This window comes from Phalacrocorax carbo, chromosome 1, assembly GCF_963921805.1.
Source record: "Phalacrocorax carbo chromosome 1, bPhaCar2.1, whole genome shotgun sequence".
Taxonomy (NCBI): domain Eukaryota; kingdom Metazoa; phylum Chordata; class Aves; order Suliformes; family Phalacrocoracidae; genus Phalacrocorax; species Phalacrocorax carbo.
In genome coordinates, this window is record NC_087513.1 from 570,119 (window position 1) to 595,958 (window position 25,840).

The 25,840-nt window shown below is 57.2% G+C and overlaps 1 protein-coding gene across 11 annotated transcripts in view; it reads left to right on the forward strand.

Moving 5' to 3' along the window:
• Positions 1 to 25,840, forward strand: part of SHANK3 (SH3 and multiple ankyrin repeat domains 3) — a 403,098-nt gene that overhangs the window by 370,194 nt on the left and 7,064 nt on the right. For 6 of the 11 annotated variants that reach the window (XM_064441038.1, XM_064441069.1, XM_064441122.1 and 3 more), the window contains one exon: positions 55 to 2,380. In XM_064441038.1, coding sequence (XP_064297108.1) covers positions 55 to 2,380 — 2,326 coding nt within the window. The other 5 variants (XM_064441094.1, XM_064441075.1, XM_064441104.1 and 2 more) reach the window with 5 other exon arrangements.

The window sequence follows — 25,840 nt, forward strand, 5'->3', positions numbered from 1 at the left end:
TCTGGATCCTCTAGAGACGTCCTCTCTGACTGCACTGTTCTTCTTGCTTTCCAGGTGAAGACGAGAAACTTGCTGCTTCTTTGCTAGATGGAAAGTTTCCCCGGAGCACGTCGATGCAAGACACTGTTAGGGAAGGACATGGGATTCCACCACCACCTCAAACAGCCCCACCCCCACCTCCTTCTCCATATTACTTTGACACAGGCCCCCCTCCATCCTTCTCGCCACCTCCACCCCCAGGAAGAGCTTATGATACCATAAGATCAAGCTTTAAGCCAAGCCTGGAGGCTAAACTCCATGGACTCCCGCAGGTCATTAGCGCAGCTGAGATGTATGATCAGGCAAGGACTTCCATTCCTTACCCTGAAAGGCAGAAGAGGGCCCGATCCATGATAATCCTACAGGATTCCTCCCATCTTCCCGTGGAGCCAACAGAGATCCCCCGGCCTGGCCCATCTGCAACCCCTCCAGAGAAGCTGAAGAGGAAGGGGAGAGTGATTGACAACCCTTACGCCAACATGGGTCAGTTCAATGTCAGCCTGTTTGCTCCCACCAAGCCACAGAGGAAGAAGAGTCCTCTCGTTAAGCAGTTACAAGTGGAGGATGCACAGGAGAGAGCAGCACTGTCCATCACCGGAGGCTTTACAAGGGAGCCCTCTCCCACCCGCAGGAGCCATCGCCTGAGTGGAGTGGAATATCAGCACCACACCGGCATTGCTCAGGTTGAAGCCACAAGCATCCCCTTTGCCACTGCCATCGCTGGAGTCATGAAGGACAGAGACCGTCGTCTGGATGAGAGGCGGAAATCCACTGTCTTCCTCTCGGTTGGGGCCATTGAAGGGAGCCCCCCCAGCAGCGACATGCCATCCTTGCAGCAGTCCAGGTCTATCGATGAGCGGCTGTTAGGAAGCCGAGATGTACTACTGCCTTCCCCTGTCTCAGCTTTAAAGCCATTAATTAGCAGCTCATCCTCAACGTTCATCCACCCCCTAACAGGAAAGCCCTTGGATCCGAACTCACCACTGGCGCTTGCGCTGGCCGCAAGGGAACGGGCCCTCTCAACTCAAGTCTCATCCCGGTCGCCCACCCCGATCCACAGCCCAGACTCAGAGAGAGCAGCACCCCTGTTTGTGGACATCCAAACCAAAGAACCAGAGAGGGGGGAGTTGGAGAGCTTGGTGTCCCCTGTGTACTCACCTGGAGGCAAAGGGGCCGTCGGAACAGACTCTGGGACTTTGGCCCCTACTAAGAGCCAGTGGGGGACTCCGTCCACACTGCGAAAAGAAACTGAGGCAAGAGCAGAAACACCTGGGAAGGAGGAGAAGAAACAAGAAGACAAGAAGTCCATGATTATTAGCATAGTGGATACATCACAGCAGAAGACCGCTGGCCTCATCATGGTTCATGCCACAAGTAATGGCCAAGACGAGATAGGACTTGAGATAAAAGAGGAGAAACCAGCTGTCCCTGAAGCATGCACAGAGCCAGCAGAGTCCCCCAAAGCAGAGACCCAGCCCAGTCCCGTGGGAAAGCCTCCCGTCAGTCCAGCCTCTGACAAGACGCTGGGACAAGGGAGTTCGGAGGAAGAAGTGGAGCCCTACACGGTTACCCTCCCACCAGCTCAGTTGTCTTCAAGTGACGAAGAGACCAGGGAGGAGCTGGCCAAGATAGGGCTGGTGCCTCCACCAGACGAGTTTGCAAACGGGGTACTGGTCACCACCCCTGGCACACCAGTCAGCCACCTGGCTACGCCTAGCACGCCATCCATACCAGCGGCAGCAGTAGCACCTTCTACCACTGGCGGAACACCCTCAGGGAAGCCCTCTGACGCCCCCGTAGCCCCAGAGTCTGCTGCAGACTCGGGAGTGGAAGAGGTGGACACCAGAAGTTCAAGTGACCATCACCTGGAGACCACAAGCACCATCTCTACGGTCTCTAGCATGTCTACGTTGTCCTCAGAAAGCGGGGAGCCTACTGACACATACACTTCCTTTGCGGATGGACAAACTTTTATACTCGAGAAGCCACCAGTGCCTCCAAAGCCAAAACTCAAGTCCCAGCTCAGCAAGGGGCCAGTTACTTTCAGGGACCCACTTTTGAAGCAGTCTTCGGACAGCGAGCTCATCTCCCAGCAACATGCGGCCACTCTGGCATCAGCCAGCATTGGCCGGCCACGCTACCTCTTTCAGAGAAGGTCCAAGCTATGGGGGGACCCCATGGAGAGCAGGCCAATCCATGGGGCTGATGATGACAAGCCAACTGTGATCAGTGAGCTAAGTTCCCGACTACAGCAACTGAATAAGGATACACGATCACTGGGGGAGGAACCAGCCGGGTCCACGTTAGATCCCGGGAAGAAGTCACCTGTGGTCGCGGCACGGTAAGACGCTGGTCGCTGGCCGGGGGAGGGGGCGGGGGCAGGGCTTAGGCACCCAGGGGGACGGGGCGGGTGCGTAAGCAGAGTGTAACTGTGCCAAGTAATCCCGGGCGTGTTTCAAGGGGCATTTCAGAGATGTCACGACTTCTCAGCTGCACGGGGAGAGACAGTGCTGAGACATGCTTTCCAGAAGTTGGTGTGATTTGTTCATGGCTCCTCTCTACGCACCGCACACGTAGCAAGCTCGCACTGTTGCTTTTTCCCTTTAAATTGCCTTCCTGTTGTTTCATGTTCCTCCTCTGTCTCGATGCTATTGTTAAGCTGCTGTATTTAGTCATGGGTTTCACTTCTAAATGTTTGCTCTTGAACAATTAATAACAATGTGTGTTTCTCTAGTGCTTTTCATTTCAAAGGATCTCCAAATGTTGTCAGACTACGTATTAGGGCTCTGGTCAGTCACTGCTGAGCAGGAGCCGTCGCAAGGGTGGTCTGTGGCAGCCCTTAGAAAGGACACAGCAGCACCACCCCGACCTGTGTTCTCTGAGGCAGAGCTCGGCACCGTTTCTGGAACGAGCCGGCTCTGGTGACCTGCAGGGGGGTGTTTTGGGGTGTTGCGCATGGCTCTGGGCAGGGGGGTACAGCCGGGCAGCCCTGCCGTGGGTGCTTGCCGCGGCCGTACGCTGCCGAGTGCAGCGCCGGGTCACGCACGTCTCCGTGCCGGTGGGCTGGCCGCTGGCTCAGAGGTATCTACGCAGCGCCTAAGCGTGGTAGATCTTCTCACCCCTTATTCTCCTCCTCCACGCATGGACCTGTGCAGAGCCGGGCCGGCCGGGGAGACCTGAGAGCTCACAGCAGAGGGACCCCAGCACACACAGGAGCCTCCTTCTCTTAGAGTCATACTCGGGTTCCCTCGTCCCTCACAGCACTCAGGAGACACCGGTTCTCTCTCCCCTGCTGGAGCTGTGACCGTCACCCTCCCCGAGCGGCGCGGACCTCTCCGTGTCCCTCGCGCCGCCCTGCGCTGCTCTCCTGCCCGACGTGGCCTCCATGCCCGGCCACCCACCGACCTGCCGGCAGCCGGCGTTTGTTCTGACCTGCCGCCCCTGTGCCAGCAGTGGCCCCTTTGCCCCACGCTTTCACCCCAACATCCCCACCTAACTGTAAAACTAAACCCAAAAACTCTACATCAGAGCCCAAGATTTGAGAGCGAACGCTTACCAGGCTTTGAAATTTAAGTTATGGCAGCAAAGTGACCCAAAGTCTCCAGTCTCCCCCTACCCTTTCAGGGTGCAGCCACAGACCACCTCCCACAGTAGCAAAGGCACAGTAAGCAGGTCCTACCGGCGTCACCGGTGGGTGGTTGCTGGGGGTCAGCGAGGTGCCAGTTCAGCAGGGAGCTCTGAGCTAAGGGGAACCCTTCTTTTGGAAGGGTTTTTCTAACCAGATCATCACAGTGATGGGTTACAAGTCCATGTGGTGCTAGCACAGCTGGTGACGTTTCAAGCTGTAGCATGGGGGACAAAGTCCTGACATACCCCCAGGGGAGTGTTCACACAGCTGTGCCCGTGCTGGCAGAGCCAGCCTGGCTGCACGGCCGATCCACCCCTCGGTAGGTACCAAACTTGTAGTTACGACCGCAGCGTGGAATAAAATCTCTGTGTCTTGCCCTGCTACGCTGTTCTCTCTCCGGATTCGGCCCAAAATGCACCTTACGGCCATTCCCTGGAGACTGGCGTCTCACACAGGGTCCCTTCTCTCTGCCCTGCTCAGTCAGGAACCAGGGGTCTTGTGCTGAATGCACTGAGCTTAACTGCATTTGGGGACCCTTCTGAAATCAGACACGCCGTGCCTCATGTTCCCAAAAAAGTGCTGACTGTGCATATCTTCAGGGATGCTAGAGAACTGGGTGTTACCAGCTTTTAATGGCAACCAGGTACGGCATCTCAAACAGCTTACCCGCGCCAGGCTTTGGCCCTTTGCTGAGACCTGGCTTGGGGCGCAGCTGGCCCTCCCTCACCCAGGGCTGCTGGAGGGGCTGCTGGCTCCTCCGCCGTCAGCCCCCTTCGGTCTCCCAGAGCCCGCAGCGAAAGCCCCCGTGACTCCACGAGGCGTCGGAGCGCAGCCACCCCGCTGCCTGTCCTCTTTCCTTCCCTGGCCTCCCGTGTCCATCCAGATCACCGCGCGCGGCTGATCGGCTGTTCCTCATGCAGCCCCCCAGCAGAGATGCGCAAGGACCCCCTGGTTCTAGGGCTTACCCCTTGTCCCTCCTCTGCCTCTCATTAACCCGTCCCATCCTCCACCGCTGCTTCCCTTTGATTCCTGTGCTTCCAGCAGGCAGCGTGCTTCCCTCGCCCCCGGCTCTCCCGGGAGCAGCAGACCCTGCCCGAGCTCCCACCCCCTCACATGAAACTGCTGCCTGTCACCTTCCGCAGAGAGCCCGTCCTGCAGCGGGGAAGCGCAGCCCGCCCTCCTCTCCTTACCCACCCCGCCGCCAAGTGTTTGGCACTTTCAACTGTCCTGCAGAGTTAAACATTCTCATTCCTTTTTCTGAAAGTCATGGCCTTTCATCTCTGAAATTTTTATGCTCCCAGTTGATGTCAAAGACTTGAAATATTTCCCAGGAAGTTGGCTGTAAATAGAATATTTAATGCCATCAGCCACTCTCCTTCGTTGTGAAAATTCCTCTCTTTTATGAAATTGCTGTAAATTCAGAAAATAATGTAAAGAGCAGTTAGATAAGCTTAGATGACCCATTTCGGGACACGTTTTCCAGTCCCTGGGCCTGTCCTGAGAACGACAGCATTACCTAAACCTCCCACAACAGCCACCCCTAAACACAGCCGTGCTGCTGAGGCGTGAGGTGGGACCGTGGCGGTGGGGTTGCCGCTGCCAGCAGGGATGGCCCTTGAGCATCCCTCGGGGGCTGAAGGGTGCTGCACCCCTTTGCCCAGGCTTCACGAAAGCCCGGCGTTGCTGCAGCCAGAGCCCATTGAGCCCCTCCACGGGGCATTTGGAGGACTAAAGGGCGGTGGCCTGACGTGTGCTGCAGCTTTTCCTGTCATTCTTGCATTTAGCTCTGCTCCAGAAAGGGCCGTGAGCCAAACCGAAGCTCTTACCTAGAGCCAGAGAGTGTCCTGGAGTTCCCAGGACTCGGGGACGAGGGAGCCATCCTCAAGCTGCCAGTGCCCCTCCAGCTTGCCTGCGGTGGCAGGTCTCATTGCTGGAGTTTCTTTCGAAGCACGTTAAATTCTGAATTTACAGTAGTTACATCTAAGAGCAGGTAACTTCTCTTTGCACGTGGTGGCTGTAGAGCAGGCCCTGGTGCATTTCTCTTGCAGAGGTCTGTGAGGGTCCTGGCTGGGGACCCCGGGAACAGAAGACACAAACTGCTTTCTCCATAACTCTAACCCTGGCTGTATCTCCTTCCAAGACGGTCTTCCGCAGGAGGACATTTAACAAGAGGGACTGAGAAAGAGGCCAAGAAATACTGAGAATGAGAACATAAGGTCAGAGTTAAGGCACTCGATAGAGACGCTATTTATTCCACCCTCCCCGCTCCTGGGGCCCCGCGTGACCGGCCAGGGCCGAGCGTGGCGAGGGAAGCTCCGCTGTGCCCGTGCACTGCGTGCTGTCAGAGGACGGCTCCGCTCCCGAAGCGGTGGTGTGCCCGCTTGCCTTCCGCACGGTCCTCACCGAGACGCCGTAGTTCGGCGGTGACAGTGACAGCAGAGCAGACCGACAGCTTCCATTCGTGCTGTCCCGTGGGAATAAGCGATGACCCGCGAGTTGGGGACAGAGGAACTTTGCTCCGCTGGGAGCTGCCCTGACCGTTACTTTGACATAGCATGTCCCCGACGGCTGACATGAGGCCGGCAGCAGCTATCTTCATGTTTAACGTGGCGGGATCCTTGAAGATCCGGTGTCCCAACACTCAGTAGCCTTTGCTAAGCTGGGCTGCAGGAGGGTGACCAGGCGTCTTGGCGTCTCTCTGACTTGAACTTCCCAGGCGCCCCCGGACAAGGCTCATGCAGCAGCAGATGCCGAGCAGTCGTGCCACTGAGCAGGAGCAGTGCGAGGACCCCGCAGCTCAGAGCTGCCGCTGAACGCTGAAATGGATTCATTGTGTGACATCCATTACCACAATAAAGCTGACGCTAACTAATGAGAGGTGTACGTTTCTGATTAGTGATCCAGTGAGTCAGAGCTAGCGATGCACATGCCAGCTGAAGAACTGCCTTAGTACCAGGGGCTGAACTCATGCGCTTCAGGGTGACTCACGCGTTAAATGTGCAGCGTTAAACCCTGTGTTGAGATGGCATTCTTGTGCAGTGTCCCCGTGTCCTGTGACTGGCCGTGGCCATCCAGCCTCATCAGGCTTGTGTCATTCCTCATTGCGCATAGTCACACTCAGACCTCAACCTCCCACCTCTGCTGACGGGGCTGGCGTGATGTTGATCGGCCAGCCCTTAAAGCTAAATGTGAGCTCATGTTGACTCAAGCCAGAAGCATCTGAAGTGTCAACACGGTTCCGGTTTGGGGCTCCAGCTAACGCAGCCAAGAACCTGGGTTAGAGGGTGCTTTGCAAAGGGTTTTGTTTGTTTGTTTGTTTGTTTATCTTTAAGCAACGGCCAAACATGCCAAATGTATCATGTGAAGCAGAATTTTAGATGCAAAACTGAGTTTTTCAGGTGCTGTTCTGGAAACCCACAACTGCTTTGTATTTCTACAGATCTGAAAGAGAGAGAGAAGAAAAATAAGCCCTTTAGGCATTTAGCTCCTAGGGTAAAGCTACCTCTTTCTATATAAACTCATCAATTAATTCTGTTTCAGTTAAATGGTGTAACATTTCTGGTGCAAGCTTTCAGCCGCTGCAGATACAACCCCCTGTTTCCTTGTAGGCTTTTTGTCTCTTCATGGTGTCTAAACTCATGCACAAAGCAGAGCTGAGCTTTCCTTCCACAGTCAAGGGAATTGTCCATGGAGAGCTGATGAAAAGCTGGAGATTGGCACTGATGAGGCCAGCTGAGATCTGCGCTTCTCAGCACCTTCCCTAGAGGGAGTTTAGGGCATATGGGAAGTTATTTGTTCTGCATTGAGGTTTGGAGAGGAGGTGGCCTTCCAGCTGAGTGGCAGAGCCCTGGGCAGGGTGCCGGCAGGAGCCCCTGGCCTCGGGGTGCCAGGAGGCTGAAGCCCCTCGGCAGGCGACAGCAGCCTCCTTTGCCGACGCCAAGCAGGGCATCCCCGCAGCCCTGCCTGGAACAGCCACAAAGCCTGCGGCGTCTATGAGACACGGGTCCCGGCTGGTGCTCGCAGCAGCACGCTGACCTGCACCCCCCCAAGCTCCCCCGAGCGCCCCGCTGTCCCTCACGTGTCCGGTGCAGCCACCGAAGAGGAGGGCAAACCTGCAGTCCTGTGACGGAGGCGTGGCAGGTCTCCAGCTGCTTTCCTGCAGAAGCTGGACTTAAAGATGCTTAATGCATCTCTGTAGGTAACTGCAGAAATGCATCCTTCACTCCATGGACTCCCCTTCCCGTGGGAGGAGGCTTCTGCTCGTGGAGGCGTACTGCAGCGGGGCCGCTGGCACTGCAGCGGGGGCTCCCAGGCACAGGGGGGCTCGCTGCGTGCTCTGCTGGCAGCTCAGAGCGCTGTGCTGGAGGATGCTCTTCCCTCCTGGTTGCCATGGCACTTTCCCAGCGTTCACCGCAGGATGTCAGGCTGAGAGGACGGGGCACTCCTGAGCCCGGTCCACCTCTGCGGCTTTTCCACGTAGACACAGCTCTGCAGGCAGCGAGGGAGTGGGAGAGCACAGGCTGTTTAGAGATAAGCTGACGGAGGTTGGGTATTTGGAAAACACGGCAAGAGTTTCTAGAGGGTGCTGTGAAAATGTAGTAAGTGAGAGCGCACCTTCCACGGGGAGGTGCTCCCCTCGCTCCGAGGTGACGCACTGAGGGGACACCAGCTCGGTGCTTCCCGCCACTGGCGGCCGGTGGGGGGGGGGGGGGGGTCTGTTTTTGACGTTGACGTGCATTGCCTACAAGGAGACAGGGGCATTGTGGGTAGCAAGTCTCAGCATGTGTCCATGTCACAGCAAGCACAGCTGGCTTCGCCTCATCTGGTCACTAACATCTACTAATCACAGCTCATCCACTCATCCCTCCGAGTGAGTAGAAGAGCAAACTGTGACTCTGCCTCTTGCTGGTCCAAAGCGAGACTTGGGAAGAGCAGTGAGGGGGTGTCTAGACCTCAGTGAGAAGAGCTCTGGGTCCCACAAGTCTGTGTCAGTGCCAAAGCGGCCCAAAAGAGGGAAGAGCTAAAGCCTGAAGGGTTCACTCGTTGCTGAGCCTAGCTCCAGGAAGCTCTCACAATGCTCTTTTATCACCCGGGCACAGGAGAAGAGCTGTAAGGGCTGTTTCTTGCAGGGCTTTAGTGGAGTAGAAGTCGTGGAAAAGGGGCTTTTCCTCTTGTGTGGAGAAATATGAAGGGACCCGTTCAAATTGCAGTTCTTTTGTCAACAACCAGGAGGCAAAGCAAGGGCATGGAAAGAGGCCTGCCTGCTACCTTGGAGCAGTTCTGCCCGCCATCTGCCGTGGTTGCGCACACTCTCCAGAGAGAGCTTAGGAAGAGCTTGGCTTGGAGAGTCCCAGGGGCAGCGCAGGAGGAGACAAAGTCTCCTATGGATACTAGCCCTAAATTTCCTTCTCCTGCCAAGCAGAGATCAGAGGAGGGTTGCTGCAATGAAAGGTGGAACGTTTAGTTAAAGCGTAACCAGCTCTTATGTCCGTAATGCCTGATCCTGCCAGAACCTCGCTGTTGTGAATGTTTACTGACACCAGGGTTTGCTCCCAGTTCTCCCTGTTCCACGATGGAGCACAGGTGGTGAGAGCTTGTGGCTGAAAGACTCACAGTCCAGTTACAGCACCGTCTGCAAAATTGCCCAAGAAAAACCATAGCTGGAGGCCGAGACCCTCTTGTATGGAGAAGCATGAGAGGGAGAGCGTTCAAAGTGCATTAGGAGTCCTCTTGCTCTTCTACGTCACTCCGCGAGCGTAGCAGGTTTGTCATCATGACACAGCCAGGACCCCGTCCCTGGAGGCGCCTGGCGTTCCCCAGGGGATAACCACCCGTCCCTCTTGGCTGGCCACCCTGCCCCGGCGCTGCCCAGGTGTCTCCTCTGCGAGCTGCGCGGCACTGGGCTGGAGCCTCTAGCTGAAACAGCGCAGGCTTCGCTTGACCCTGCGCTTAGTGACCCGCAGCAGGTACCCAGCAGTGCCTTCCAGCTGCAGTCTGCTGTTTGGCTGAGCAAGCGCTGCCGGGAGCAGTACAGCTCCCGACTGAGGCAGCCGTGCTCCCTGCACGGCCCCTGGCCATTGCAAAAAAGTCTGAATGAAAGCAGTGCCCGTCCGATGTTTGCAGCCCCTGTGCCAAACCGAACCACTGCTGACAGCCCGATACAGCACTGCAGAGCGGGAGAGCAGGAGTCGCTGCTCGGAGGAGGGGCCGTGTCATTTAGGTGAGGCCTCTCGCTCCCTCCCGAGAGCTGCGGTTGAGGGATTTTGCAGTGCTCAAGCAGAAGGTTTAGAAAGCCCAGCACCCAGGCAGCGGGTACAAGATCTCTCTTGCCCCTGCGAGGAGCTGCGACGTGTCCCTCCTGCTCGCTGGAGAGCAAATGCTGAATTTTCCCCTGCCAGCCCGGGGAAAGTCCTTTGGCACAGCACAGACCTCAGCAAGGGATTCAAGCAAACTTCCGTACCAGAGGAACCGTGATTATCCCCTCTGGGGAACGCTACCTCACTTGCAAGGCCCTAACAATGTTCCATTGACCTTTAGCTGTAGCTGTTATTCTCACAATCATGAAAACAAAGCACTTAACACAGCTATTGGGTAAAGTCAGAAAAGATGTTGAACTGTATTTGCCGCTCTTTCTTGTTCTTGCTGTGGGGCATTTTTTCTCATGCATATGTTGTTTCCTTCCCCTCCCTCTTCTGCCCTTCCCCAATCCCTGTCCTGTCCCTTCCCCGTCTCTTCCCCTCCTCCTCCCTCTCTTCCCAGCTGTTACAAATAGCACTGTCGAATCCTTCAGGCTTTGGCTGTCGAATCCATGCAATTATGAATGTCCCATTTCCGATAGTAAACACACGGACGTAACCTCAGCCGCTGTGGAACGTCCCGACCTTCACTGGCCCCAAAAGCCCCCGTGTCAGCCATTTCCTGGGTCCCCTCGCTGCCCCCAGGATGGCCCCGTCCCAGACGGCGAAGCCTTTCTGCCCGGCGCTCCCGGCGCTGCGGGTCCTGCCCCGTCCCCGGCGCGGGGCACCGCTGTGCCGTGCACGCCACCGCCGGAGCCCCCAGGCCCGCACGGCGCGGGACGCCCCGCCGAGGCGCCCGGGCCTCGCAGCGTGGCCGGGCTCCTGCGGTGCCGCTCGGCCTCGGCCCCGTGCCGGCCTCGGGCCGCCTGATGAAGTCCGTTCGCTCTTCTCCGTCTTGTTGCTGCCCCGGACCGGAGCTAACATTCTCTCTCATTGCCTCTTTTCCTGCTCTCCATCTGCATGTCCGCGCTGCTCTGTCTAGAACCGCCTCTGGCCTCCGGAGGGTGGGCGAGTTGTGTAAGTGAGCATGTTCTCATCCCATAGCAAACTCACCTCGTCTCCCCGCGGCCGTGCCGGTCCCGCTCCCCGCTCTCCTGCCGTCCCGGCTGGCCGAGAGCGGGCAGCGGCGCTTGCTCTGGCATGTGAGTGTCCCCCTCCTGCCCTGGTGTGCCCCGGTAGCATGTCCGTGTCCCTGTGCTGTGATGTCGTGTGCTGCTGCTCGTAGGTGGCGACTGAGGAAATTCCCTTGGGCTTCCAGGGGATTCGTACCGTGGCCCAGACGAGGCCGCGCGCCCGCGTCTCGGCTGCCCCGGGGGACGCCCAGCAAGGGCTGTGCAGGGGCAGGGCCCCCTTGGCGCAACTCAGCCCCGTGGGGAGGGACCCCAGCAAGGTGGGGCTGAGCCGGCTGCTGCCTCGGGGGGCAACTTTCTGAGCCCCAGCAGCTCCCCCCGTGCAATTGATGCACAAGGCTCCCCCTTCCCTGCAGGTTCATGACTTCCCAGGCGTTGGGGGTCCCTAGGTCACCTTCTGGAGCAAAAGCCCCGTGAGACAGAGGGGGCAGCATCTTACTTTCTTGCTACCCTGAGATCATACAGCCGTCCCAGGCTGGGGTTCTGCTGACCAGCGGGGAGGGGGGCCTGGAAGAGACGAGCAGGGCAGTGCTGCCTTCCACAGGCACCCCAGAGCCGCAGGAGCTCCAGCCTGGTGACCCACAGCAGGTGACTTATGGTGTCCCCGGGGAGGTCACTGTTGGCACAGGCTTAAACCAGGGGTAAGTGGTTACCTGAGACAGCTGTAGGGAAATCAGGGTACAGAAAACTGGCCCCCAACCTTCTCCCAAACTGCTTAATGACTGCCGCTGGAGGGGTCCCTGCTGGCAGAACTCCTTGGCCCATGGCCCCAGCAGGTCTCCGTGTCTGCTGCAGCGCTCCCTGGCCATGTCCCCAGCAGGTCGCGGTTGCTACCAGAGCTGCTGGAATCCCTTTGCCAGCCCGTGGCTGACGAGCTGAGGGCATTCAGGAGGCTGGAGCAGGCAGTGAGACCCTGGAGAGGCTATTCCTGCCTGCACCAGGTCACTTGGGCTGAGTGGCAGGATCATCCCTCTCCCTCACCAGAAGGTGACCTGCAGGCCTGGGTGGGCACTGGTGGGTTTGAGCTGTGGCACGTGCCCCTGGTCCGGGTCCTACCAGGTGAATTTCCCCAGTGTGCATGGCCAGCGGTGTGGTCTTGGTTGTGCTTCTTCCGTGTTTGTCTGTCTGTCCTGGTTTTTTTACCCATAGTGTGTATGAAACTAGCTACCTACATCTGTGTTGCTGCCTCGTGTGAACGCAACCCCAGAGCCTACACAGAGCTCGGGGCAGTCTCATGTTTGATTTTACTTGTCATTTTCTGCCAAGTGCTGAATTTCCGAGTCTGCATCCCCTTCCCGGTGCCCAGCTGGACAGGGCCAGTCCCGGGAGAGCAGAACGGCAGCGCTAGGAAACTCCTCTTGCCAGATGCCCGGCACCACCGCGGGGCTGGCGGTGGCTGCCCTACCGCTTTCCAGACAGCCACGCGGATGCCTTCCCCAGGGATCAGCTCTGCTCCGGTCCCAGGCTGTAACACACGGCTGGTTTAAGCAGAGGTGTGGGAGACTCAGAAGCCGTCTGGCCGACTTCAGTCCTTCTGGTGGAGCAAAAGGTTGTAGAGCCCCTAGGTCTGGCCAAAGGCGGCGCGCTGCTCTGGCTAGAGCTGGGCAGAGAGATTCGTGCTTCAGGTTCTGCACAGCAAATCTTCCTCCGTTTGCCTGTGGTCAGCAGTGGGAGGGTCCTCATGTCATTGCATATGCCCATGTCTTCATGCATTCAGTCCTGTTGCTGGTGTCGGAGAGCGTCTGAGTGTTCGGGAGCACCCAGGGGAGACCTGCCTCCCGTGTTAGCACTGCGGGCACTTGGCTCATCCCTAGCTTTGTGCTGCCTGGCGCAGGACGGGGCGAGTTCAGTCTGCTCAGCCTGTCTTCTGCCCCCACGTCATTAGGACGCTGCCCAGCAGCCCCAGTGGCAGCACCAGCTGGTCAGAAAGTGTTTGGGGATGATGGCTGTCTGTGCTGAATGGGAGCCGGCTTGTCCCCGTTGCGCTGAGCCGGCGTTTCAGACAATGGTAGTGCCTGCTCCCATCCAGCACCATCTGACAGACCGTGATTGTCAGCTGATGTTTCCTCTCTGTTGCATAGCCCTGTTTGTGTGAAAGCTTTGGACATTGTTTTGCCCGCACCCGGCATCCCTGCCCGACTCCGAGCGTGAGCTGCAGCCGCCCCGTCCGGCCCCGCGAGTCCCGAGCACAGCCCTGACGAGGGGCCCGAGGCTGCAGACGGGCTCTGCCTCAGCCCCCGTGGGGCGAGCGCGAATGCACCGGAGCCTTGGCTGGTGCTTCCCTGCAGGCTGCAGCCCCGTGCCCGTGCTCGGGGTGCTGCAGCGGGCCGCGTGCCCCCCACACTCCCCACGGCTCCCCGCACCCGCCTGCGCTGCCCAGCGGTGGAGGGGGCCCTTGCCAGGAGCTGTGTTTGGCGTGCAAGCGGGCTGTATAAGCACGAGCAGGAGAGGGGAACGGCGGGCACTGCCTCTGCCCAGGGCCCGTCGCCAGCGGCATTGCCCCCATTCACTGCCTGAGGAGGTTAGGGTTAGGGTTAGCCGCTGTCTTGGTCCAGAAGGCTCGGCGATGAAGCTAGATATGCAATCCATGCTGGCTTTTACAGGTGCCTGCTTAGCTGAGCACCTTTAACATTTTCTTAGCTCAGGTTTTTGCATTTAATTCCCTGGAAGGGAGGGGTTCTGTAAAGCCAGGGCATTGAGGAAGGAGGCTCAGTTCTACAACAGATCTGAGGCACCATCAGTTCAGATGCACGAGTGCTCGCTGCTGGCTGGAGGCATGGGGTTAGCCCTGTGTACGCAATTAGCTGTCTTCTGACCCTGTAGATTAACCCTATGTGTCATCACAGTTAAAACGCTGATGGGCCAATGTCCCCCCTCATTAGCAGCACAAAGGGTCAGGCATTCACTGCGGACTGTGGTCATTTTTCCCTGCAACAAAATTTGTCACCTAAAATGTGAAACTTCAGCCCTGCTTTCCTCCACGCACGGCAGAGCTCGGGCTCGGGCAGCGCTGCCCTGCAGGGGCCATGGCGAGGGGGTGCTCGGCCCCACGCCCAGCCCGGTGCTGGTACCGGGCAGAAAGCGGAGCCTGTAAGCCAGGCTCAGGTTTTAGTTGTTGGTGAGATTCACAAGGCGATCTGGGTCTGAAGGAGAGCCATGAAATGGCTCGATTGACCCCTCCGGTGCGGCCTGCCACGGTGCCTGTGCGCTGCCCGAGGCTCAGGGGACTGTCCCGGGGCTCCAGCGCAGCAAGAGGCAAGCCCAGGGTTGCTCAGGCAGCACACGCTGCTCTGTTCCTGCCCGTAGCGCTCGCAGCAAGCACCGTGCAAGCTGCGTGGAGCCGCGTTGCGGGGCACGCAGCGGGGTGTCCCCAGGCCTTCACGTGGCCCGCGCGGTGCCCACCGTCGGGGGTGATGGGAGAAGGGATGCTCCGTCTTGGCTTTCGGAGCTCGGTGCTGAGAACTGGGAATGGAAAGTCAGACACAAACGTGCCTCCCCCAGTTCACCTGAGACCAGCAAGGAACAAGAAATAGGAACGGTCCTGAGTTCTTGTCTGGGCACTTTTTGGACTAGGACCTCACTTCTAAGCCCTTAGGTGCTACTAGAGGCCCATTAAATGACAACTGGGCATCAAATGCCACAGCTCTGCCAGCTGCTTTCACCATCTCCTCACCTTCTGAGCAGAGGCTGCTGAGCACAGAGGCACTCTGCTCCAGGTCAGACGCCTGTGACTGGAGCCAGGAGCTCAGGAGAAGATAGGACAGGCTGTTCTGACGCTAAAGCCAGGTCCTGCTGAAGTTTGTAGGACTGTGTGGTGAGCTAGGAAGGTCAGTTAGTCTTCTGAGGCCAGGGGAAAATGCTGTAACAGTGAACAGCAAGAACGGCTGCTGTTCTGGCTGCAGAAGTGTGATCAGAGAGGAGAGGGAAATTACGAAGGGAGAGGAGAAAGAGGCAGTTTTGAAACAGGAAGGAGGCATTACATTGAGAAGCCACAAAAGGGAATATACCGCCAGGGTTTTTATGGCTGGCTTTTTCCCAAATCCATCCTCTATATTTTGTCAGGATAATGTCTTATACACAGTTTGGGAGAGCAAAAAAAAATAAACTCAGCAAAAGTGGAATTTGCGCTCATCTGGCCGTGACAGGCTGATGCAGGATCTCTCCGTAAGAAAGGCACTGCGTTCGCAGAAGGACCGGGGCAGGGGACAGTTCGTAGGTGAATGCCATCCTTTCAGCATCGTGCCAGTTCAGGACTTGGTCTTCGGTTGCACCTTGCGCTGCAACAAAACCCAGAGCCTCAGAGCAGCGGCTTCGTCCTTCCAGTTTCCAGGCGCCAGCCAGGGTTCCCCATCTTGTCGTCCCCCCGCACTGCTTCCCCGCGTCAGCTCAAGGAAAAGTCACAAGTTCTTGGCTCTTCTTCCATCAGCGCCACACCTGCAGGGGCCCTGTTCACACCCAGGGGAATTTATATAGAGTGAAGAAGAGAAAAACTGTTAGTTGTTACGAGGTGGTAAATGAATAGTAGTAGAAGCAACGGGTTCATCACTGATGCCATCCCATTGCTTAGATCTTCAGCCTTGTCCTCCCGTAATGACATAAAACGCTGACAACTGCCATGGCTTTCTGGAGTGGATTTTCATACTCTGCTTAAAGCCATTAGACAAGAATCCAGAAAATCATTCGTTAAACCTAGCGCAGCTTCCGCCAGGTCCGCCTGAGATGCTGCTCAGGTGGGAAGAGCTTCAGGCCCCACTGTTCCTCTCTTCAGGCATTTCCCAGAAGTGCACCCAGAGCTGACCGCTGTGCTTTGAAGGCATCCAGAGCTGGAACGGACGGGTCTTCCCCTGTTGCATCAGTCGGGTCCGCATCATCCTCCAGCCTAACACCTCTGCCTTATTTACCGTTCATGTCTGCTTGCCTTTGGCTTCCACAGATTTATCCATTTTCCTGTCCCCGCCAGACTGTGTGTTTCACAGCTGGTGTTTTCTGTGCGTGATGGTGTTCCCTGACCGCGGACAAGTCCCTTCCTGATCATCGCCTGCAGCGTGCCAGGCCAGCTGAGCCGGCTGTGCCAGTCCAGGGTTCGACCTGTGCTGCCGGGATCTGCTGTGGTGGGTCGTGGCTCTCCTGAGGGCCGACTGTAACGCACCCGGCTGCTTCCAGCACCCACCCCAGCCAGAACGCCGGCCTGGCACGGCCAGTGCGGTCCAGCCGTAGCAGCTCAGCCCAGCAGCAGTTCAGGAGTTTCCGCCCCGTGTTGCGGCGTGTAGGAAGCCACGGCTTCACTTCAGATGTTACTCTGTTTTTTAAAAGTGGTTGTCTACAGCTGCTCTGTAGCTCGTGAGCTCATGGGGCTTCACTGCAGGACCCAAGTGTGATCTACAAACTTTGCTGGTCCTACATGATCTGGCATTAGGGTCTATTAAAAACTTGCATTGTTAAATGAGGGTCTCTTGCTAAACGTCCGAATAGCAGCGTAGAGCTGGCCTGATTCACACCCTTGGTTGCTACGTGTTCACCACTTGCTGCTTAACCTGTAGGAATCAGCTTTTCCATCTCTTTCTCATCCCCAGTGTCAGGGAAGATGCTGAGTCTGTGCTAGTTCTAGGACTTCTTCCCTTGTCTGCTCTTGAAATAAGCAGAAGGAAGGCAGATCCCCAGCAGACTGAGGAAATCTAGAACTTCACTTCTTAGATGTAGAAACTAAAATCTCTCCCTTCCTTTTTCTGCAAAAAGAAAAGGTTTGCGTCGTAGCGCGGTGTGACGTGGATGCTGGAGACCCTGGCTGTACCTAGCCCCCCGGGCAGAGGTGTGCCAGCGGTACCCATGCCTTCAGGCAGGGAGGTTTGTCCGCTGTAGACTGTTTCACTGTTATCTTCCACTTCATCGGTGTTGGCACGTCTGCCCTCACCTGGGGACTGAAGTCTTGGTGTGCTGCCTGCATGGTGGCTGAGCACCTCCAGCGATGCCTGAGGGATGCTGTGCCTTCCCCTTGCCGGACAGAAAGCTGCAAGCGCATTGTTCGTGGTTTGTCGTCTTATCAGCGGTTAGACGCCGCGGTGAGACTTGAGCTGACCGCAGCGTGCTCTGGCTCTGAGGACGCGTGGCTCGAGGGAGCCGTGTTTGTTCCACACTCGATGCGCCTCAGGAAGGCCGCTCTTGGGCAGGCAAGCTTGTGCTCTCCTGCCAGCGGCCCCGTCCCAGGAGCAGAGAGAGCCGTCCTTGTTCCAGACTGTGGTTCAGGAGCTGGGCATCAGAGGCACAGGAGAGGGACTGGTAATACTGAGGAGTTCTTTCAGAGCAAGAAGTAAGACTTTGGTCTGGATGTGTTTTACAGATTAAAAATACCAGCAGTGAAGAGTAGAAGTAGCTTGTCAGTTCTCATGGTGGAAAAGGTTAATAGCCGACAGTCGGGCATTTTGTAGTAGGGTCCCATTTCATTTAACAGATTTCTTAGTTGTATGAAAACCACCGTGATTAATGAGAATTCATGATTTTCAGAAAACATGACGTTTCAGGTGACGTTGAACTCGGAGAGACAGCGAAGAGCTAGAGGGAAATTAGCCAAGCTAAATGAGTGACCTGCATGATAGCAGAGAAAGTTCAGTGTTAATAAATGTAAAGAGATGGGCAGCTGAGGGCAAAAGCTAAATTCTGCAGCCAGAGAGCGCAGCCCCGTGAACTGTGGCCATCTGATGCTGGCGATGTTCCTGATGCCTCCAGTGTTCTCCGCACCATAGGCAGCGAGGAGGGAAAGCTGACACTGAAATGGTGGGAGCTGGCAGGGAAAGCCGGGCATTGGTGGTGCTGCAGGAACATGTTGCTGTTTGCTTGCTGCACGCGCGCCGGAGAAGGTTGAGGGCATTTGCTGAAAGGTCTGGAGGAAGGTCCACAGGAAGCTCTATCAGCTCAAGCATCCTCTGCATAAAGCTCAGCCACTGGGCAGCTCCAGCTAAAAGGAATGACCCGTCATAATGGGCTTACGCAAATCACTGCTTGCTTGCCTCGGCTGCTGGCAGGTCTGTGCTGGTCCCCCACAGTCTGAATTCGCAGACTCACAGAATGGTTGAGGTTGGAAGGACCTCTGGAGATCATCTGGTCCTCCCCCCGATCAAGCAGGGCCACCTAGTCCGGCGTGCCCAGGACATTGTCCAGTCAGGCTTTTAATACCTCCATGGGTGGGGACTCCACCACCTCTCTGGGCAACCTGTGCCGGCGCTCGGTCACCCTCACAGTGAACAAGGGATTTCCTACGTTCAGATGGAATTTCCTGATTCAGTCTGTGCCCGTTGCCTCTTGTCCTGTCACGGGCACCGCTGAGAAGAGTCTGGCTTCACCTTCTGTGCTCCCCCCGTCAGGTTTTTATACACACTGATGAGGTGCCCTTGAATCTTCTCTTCTCCAGGCTGAACAGTCCCAGCTCTCTCAGTCTCTGCTCGTGTGGCAGATGCTGCAACACCTTAATCATCTTTGTGACCCTTCACTGGACTCTCTCCAGTAAGTCCCTGTTTCTCTTGTACTGGGGAGCCCAGTACTGGACAGAGTACTCCAGGTGTGCTCATCAGTGCTGGGCAGAGAGGAAGGATCACCTCCTTTGACCTGGCAGCGCTGTCCCTAATGCAGGCCAGGACACCGACAGCCTTTTTTACTGCGGGGGCACGTTGCCGGCTCACGTTCAGCTTGGTGTCTTGGACCCGCAGCTCCGACTCTGCAAAGCTGCTTTACAGGTGGTCAGCCCCCACCACATACCGGTGGGTGGGGTTGGTCCCACCTTCTCAGGTGCAGGACTTTGCATTTCCCTTTGCTGAACTCAATGAGATGCTCTTGGCCGGTTCCTCCAGTCAGTCGGGGACGCTCTGAGGGGCAGCACACCCGGTTGGTGATCGGCCGCTCCGCCACGTTGTGTCACCTGCACACTTGCTGATGACACTCTCTGCCCCACCATCCAGCTAATTAATGAAGGCATGATGAGGTATTGGCCCCAATACCAACCTGGGGAGTTGTGTACACCGCAAGTCGCCAGCCTCCGGCTGACTTCGTGCTGCCGGCCGCAGCAGTTCAGCCAGGTCCCAATCAACCTTCCACTTGTCCTGTGCATGCTTCACCAGTTTGTCAGTGAGGATGCAATGGGGGACACTTCTGAAAGCCTTCCGAAGTCGAGATAAACAAAAGCCATTGCTCACCCCTCAGCCGCCAGCCTAGTCATTTGGTCACAGAAGGCTGCCGGGTGGGTCAGGCATGACGTCCCCTTCGTAACGCCATGCTGTCTTCTCCCAGCCACTTCTTGTCCGCAGTGTTTGGAAATGGTTTCCAGGATGATTTGCTCCATTATCTTCCCGGGGATTGGTGTGAGGCTGGCCAGCCGGTCGTTCCCTGGGTCCCCCTCCTCGGAGGCAGGAGATCCTGTGGTGTTACGGCGACTGCTTTGCTGAGCACCTGGGCAGTGGCCGCAAGCCAAGACAGGCATCAAGAGTGGGCTGTCACTTGCCAAATATTAAGCTTAGACTAAGCATGTTGGTTGCCATAACAACGCAGTAGGAAGGAGAAGAAGAGGGATTGAATTCTGGATGCTGAGCTTCCTCTGTTGATGGCCGAGGGAGCTGAGCCCTGGCACTGGCGAGGTCCAGCTTTGCTGGAGAGCCAGCGCAAGGTGAAGTCCCTGCAGATACCCCTGTTAGCCTCCTTCTCCCAAGTGCCTCATGGCTCGTCTTACCCACCACCCCACAGGGTGTCTGGAAGGCTTTCCAGCCTGGTGCCGTACGGGCTGTTTTCCCAAAAACCAGATTAACAGGTTAGCCTCTTGATCTCTTTTGGCACTCTTACTGGCCACCTTCCTGAAGGGAACAGACCTGCAGTCCGGTCCGAAGGAGCCATCCTTCTCAGAAAAGGGGTACAGACATCACCTACTTCTGGGTTCTCCCCAAAATACGTACCTTTCCAATGGAAAGGTCATAGGGGCAGAATGCGAAGATCCGAGACGTTTACCCGAGATTCCCAGGCAGGCGGCACGCTGGTCTGAACTGCTGCGCCGCCGTCGCCGCGGAGCTGTTTCATGCGTGGAGGTACAAGTTGATTATACTGTGCTTGTGTAGTACCTCAGTTGCTTTTGGAAAACATCAGCTTTATTGCTCTTGCACAGTGCAGTTGCTGTGCCCCTTCATAAAGTCTCTGACCCCTGTGAGAGCTCTTTCGGGAAACATTAGACCAGTAGCGCACGTTCAACACTGCTGAGCTGTCTGTGCATTGTAAGTCCGACGTGTGCCAAGAACACGAGAGCTGTGCCTGAGGTAAGCGATCTTTGCAGACCCTGACCCATAGGATCAAGCTGCCCAGTTTGTAGAATTTCATGCATAAGCATTGCCCATAGCTTCTGCATTTATTTCTGCTCAGGAGACTCCATACAGAAGTGTAGCAGCCCTTAGAGTTGCAAAATTTAACCATTCTCTCCTGGTTCGCTCATCCTTGTGTTCATCTGAAAAGGAACTCTTCAGGTGCTTCTTCAGCATCGTCAGGCCCTCCGGATGCTGGTGGAGTTACTGCATTGCCTTCAGGAGGGGCGGTACTTTGGGTACAATTAACCCGCTCGGTTGTATCGGTTTTGCAGGTGTTCCTTCTCAGCATCCCTTTGTGTACTGTGAAAGAGGAGAATTCGTAAGTGCCAGATTTGTCTTCCCTAATGAAAGTGCTGGCTGCACTAGGAGAGTCCCAAGAAAAATGATGGCAGGAAATCAGATCGCCTTCAGTAAAAAACCCTTGTTCTCAGTAGTTCTTCAGATAAGCCTCACGCACTGTTGGGCACCCTCTTCCCTGTGGGCTTTCTTTATGGGGACAAGCTTATCCTCTCTTTGGATTCTTTTGCTGAGAGCCAGGCACAAATTTCTTGCTGAAATGCAGTAGTTAAGGAAGAGCAGCGGGCTGGCAAACGGTCCCTGAGGGCGGCTCATCGATCTCGCAGTAACGCGGCCCTGTCGGCCGCCGGTGCCGCGCGGGGTGGCTGCAGCGCTGCCTCGCGCCGGGGCCTCGCTGCCCGGCCGCAGCAGCCGGCGCCGGGGAGAGAAGGGCTTTCCTGGCTCCTTCGTGACGAGGGACTGCCTCAAGGTTCTGTGAAGAAGCGTATCTCCTTCCAGCTTGTGAAGCAGGCCCGTACCCCTCCTCCTGCCAGCCGCCAAAAGAAAACTCACGCGGACGGAGTCGTCAGCAGGAGCTGGGGCGCAGGCAGCGGGTGGGAAGTGCCGCTTTCCCCGACACCGTCCTCACTTGCAAAGCAGCTTGTGAGAGCCTCCGGCTCGTGCCAGTGAGTTTATGTCCTGTTTGGCTGTTTGTTTGGTGACACGTAGCCCAAGCGCTTTGTATTTTGTTTTGGGGGCTACCCAGAGAGACTTCCCGTCCTTCCTGTACTCCTCGCCTTCGTCCCCCCCTTTCAGGGACGGTTCTCATGACACAATTCCGGAAGACAAAATCCTTTCGAAATGGGAACTGTAGAGGTGCCGTGTCACCTGGGCACGCACCACCCTAGGCAGGAAGCCTCAGTGTGTCCGTCTGCATTTCAAAGAGCGAGAGGGTTAGTCTCCCACCCTGGCCCTAAAGCACAGCCTGGCCGTGGTCACAGGTAGCGCCGAGCCCGACACCAGAGCCTTTGGGTGCACCGAGCACCGATGGAGAATCACCAGAGCAGCCTCGTGTCTCGCTCGTCAAGGTTGTTCGTCACGGGAGGCGAGTCCTTCGTGCAGTGCTAATGAAAAGCAATGGCGACGGTTTTGAAGGCCGGTATGAAAATACCTGGAAGCCGAAAGCAGCAACACGAAAGACTGGCTGAGCAAAAGCGAAGCATTCCTCTGTGGAGTGATGAGAAGTGCGTTACCTCTGCTGCTGAATCTGTCCTCGCCTTTGTTGCTCCTGAAGAAATTTGGACTGAGACCGAGTTCAAAGGAAGAATCCTCATCCATTAGTGACTCATTCAAAAAATCTGCTTTTTAATGCCTTCAGTAAAAGTAGTCTCAGAAGGCTTAATTAGCTGTCCTACAAATGCATAATCCTTCCTTTGGTTAGAACCTCCTTTCTCATCAAGCTGGTGGGTTTTTTCTTGTGGGACTGCTTCCCACGAGGCCTGCTCTCCCTCTTTGCTGATTCCAGTCAGTTCCACGCACGTGCTGTGGTCTGCGAATCAGGCCCTGTCTTCTGCATCTCAAAAGACGACTTGTGCCGGCTACACTGGAGAAGCAATCGAGGCACCCGATCTATGGCTACTGCTGGTGCTGACAGACTGCCGCCGCGGAGCTCTGCGGGACGGGGCGGAGAGCTGCCGCAGCCTGGATTTCACGTGTTCAGAGGAGACAAGCTTGAAGGCAGCCTTGTAACAGTGATTAGAGCTGCCACCTCCCGAGTCACAGAGAAACCTGTGGCCACCAGCAATCCCACCATCTCTGGGCTGCTGCTCTTCCAGCGCCCCGCCGGAGCACCACCAGAAATGGAAGGCGAAGCATTTCTTATTAAGCTCCCCAGTTACGCTGACTTGCTGTTGCCTAAAGGAGAAGTGGACAATGCTGTAGTGCTCATGAAACCTGGCAAAGCTGAAGTCCTCAATAGCAGCCTCCTAAAACTAGCAGCACTCAGCCTCAGCCTGGCTGCAGCAGGCTGGTACACATCTCTGTCAGTGTGTATTCCCCTGGCAAAACACACGATATGCCAACACGATGCTGCAACGAAGAGGAGCAGTGATGCAGGGAAAAACCCCTCTGAGCAGATGGTGTTGCTGTGCATGGTGTGCAAGTCCCTGAAGGGATACTGTGCCGGGGTGCCACTTGTGAATGATCACCTCCGGAAAAACTTACCTGGCTTCAGGGCAGCGTGAAGTGCCTGTGACCAAGTAGCTGGACTGATGGCCCGTAGAGAAGTCCGCTTCCCGAGCTGGACAGGACCGCGCAGTTGGCAGGACAGCGCTGCTGAAGGTGTTCAAAGCCAGCAGCGTGTTGCCAGCAGTGCATTGCGCTGACCAAGCCGGTGCTCTGCAGAGAACAGACCTGCAGAGTGCATCTGCCGACCAGCCGTGCCCGGAAAGGTCTGCCATGGCACCACTGTCTGGCCATCGCAAGGACACGCCAGCCTGGAAGCTTGGGCAGACAGCTGACTTTTCACGCGTGGTTCCAGCAATCCCGTTCCTCAAGAGCAGGAATAGCCAGTTTCCCAGGCCCTGTAAGCCACCGAGCAAAAAGGAAACTTGTGAGAGCCAGGGAGGCCCGGCAGCACCGCCTGCCGCATGGTGTGGGTCCGTGTGGGACCCACATCTCCACCGATGGTGAGGCCTGTGCTGCCGGACAGCCAGCGGGCATCCACCACTTCGGCGAGGGGTGCGCTTGCACGGGGCCGCTGCAGGTCTCGGTACCCTCCAGCTCTTCTCCTTTCACAGACTCTGACAGCAGTTTCCCCCTCTGCCCCACCTCGGGCAGGTTAAACAAGCCTTTGGCACGCCGCCTGCTGTGCCTGCAGCCGTTCCTGTTTGCGTTTACCTTTCTTGAACACAAGTGGCCAGAGCTGCGCTCAGAATGTCAGGTGAGAGCGTAGTGGTGTCTCCTCTGGCGACGTGAATGCATCCGTATCTCTGCGAGAAATACCTTAGATCTTGCAGCGTTTCCTTTGCCTTTCCATGGCCAGTGCCTCCCAGTCACCCCCCTCCTGGGATCTGTCAGTAGACCCAGAACTTTGTCTCCCTTCATCGCTTCCAGCAGAGAGCAGAGATCCTTTGCCAGCCCTCTGAGCAGGACGCCGTATTTTGTACTGTCACTTTTTGTTCTGTTTCGTGTGCCGCAGCCCGCAAGGTCATTCAGGTCTTCTGTATTGACGGAGCTTCCCAAATGTGATTCATCGTCATGCTTCTTTATGACCCCCTTGCTTTCTGTGCCAAGGTGGCAGGAAAATAAGAGCAAATGTGCCTAAGCCCGCAGACTATGAACGGGCCTTCCTATTCGTGTTCAGCTAATCCTCTCGGAGTCACCTCTCTTAAGAAATCGTTAGTGCTTATTAACCTCCCAGAAGCGTGGTGTGTGCGTTAGTGACATCGGGTGTAGGCGTTAACTGTAGCCCTTGGACTCCTGTGGCCGGCAGCAGGCTTCCAGTGTCCGTCTGTTCCAGGAGGGACCTGAGGTGGGAGGGCAGAGCTTGGAGGGTGGCAGGGAAGCAGAGGGGCTGCGCCGCGCCGGGCAGATGGCCCAGAGGACTGCTTGTTCGTTAACCGAGGTCACATCCAGGCGCCAGGAGGCTGCAGTTCTGTTGCGTTTTATCGGTTGGTTCAGAGGGCAAGCAAACTGACGCTGCTTGACCCAAAGGAGTCCGCATGGACTGTTTAGCAAAGAGATAATCGACTCCGACGCGGTAATGCCGTGCCTCTTGGCCCAGGGCGGCGCAGCCCCGAAGCGCGGGACCCTTCCTCCCCACTCTCGCTCGGTCAGGGCTGCAGCACTTGCGCCGCGGAGCATCCCGGCCCCCAGGCTGTCGTGGGACACGGGGCCCTGCTGAGAGCCCTCCTCGGAGCTGAGACCATGCCAGCCTCAGTCAGAGGCTACCGCGGAGCAGCGACCAAATCCCTGAGGTGGGTTCAGGGTGCTGCGTTCGCTTCCGTTGCCAGGACAGAAAGGCCATGCAGGAGCCCCTCCTGCTCAGAGCCCCCTCCCCAGCCGCAGTCAGCAGTGGGTGCTTGTGGAAGGAGGCCCCCGAGCAGGGCGTGAACAGAGACAGCAGCATGCCTTCCCGAGGCCTCCCAGGCCGAGGCGCTCAGAGGACTCATCCTCCATGACCTTGCCCTGTTGGGTTGTAGATCCATTTCTTTCTGCGCACCCAGAGTACTTGTTGATGCCAGGGGAGGCGATAAAGGCAGGAGGCGAGGGCAGAAGGCAGGCGTGCGTGCAGCGGGGCTTCTCCCCCATCAGGGGCTCTCTGGGGAGCGGGTAGAGCCAAGTGCTGCAGGAGGGGCTGCCCCCTGCCCCGCTCCACGGCCTGCGCCCACCGCCACGCCGCGTGCAGGCCGGGGAGGCGGACATGGCGTAGTGCAAGGGGGAGAGGAGTCCGACGCCTCTGGGCTGCCTCGTCCCGCACTAACGAGCTGACCCCCGTCGGGTGACGCCCAGACCCTGCTGCCGCCATCCTTGGGGTGGCATGACGGTCCTCCCGTCCCCACACCGCTCTCTGGAGACATGCCCAAAGGTTCCCACTTGCCCCAGGATCTGGCCGATGTGCTCGGGAGCACTGGTGCGCTCCGAGCCCGTGGCGGGACCCAAGAGCGTGCCGACGGCAGCGCGGTTAGCGAGGGGAGGTGGGGGGAGTGGTGGGGCCGGTGGGCTTCAGTGCAGCTCTGCCGCAGCTTCTGCTGACCAGCCAAGGCAGGGCGAGGTGCAGGGTCTCCAGCTGCAGCAAGTCTTTGTGCGGCTGCAGGGCCGCCTTCCTCCCTGGTAGGTCTCGGTGGGCTTCAGAGCCGTGGCAGCTAGGGTAGGCTTGGCTGGGAACCGGACTGGAGATACTTGCTCGAACTTCTTCTACCTCCTCTGGAGCAGCCCTGGCAGGGCTTGCAAGAAAAAAGTCTTGGCTGAAGTGCTCCGAGCCGTGTCCCCCGAGTGCTGCAGAGCCCCCTCCTGTCTCAGGCTGGCCCAGCCCTCCAGCGGCCCCCCGCCCCCATGTATATTGTGTGTGTTCTCCTGTGTCTGGGGACCTCCGCCTCACCCCTGCCCTCTGCTCTCTCTCCTCTCTCTCTCGCTGTA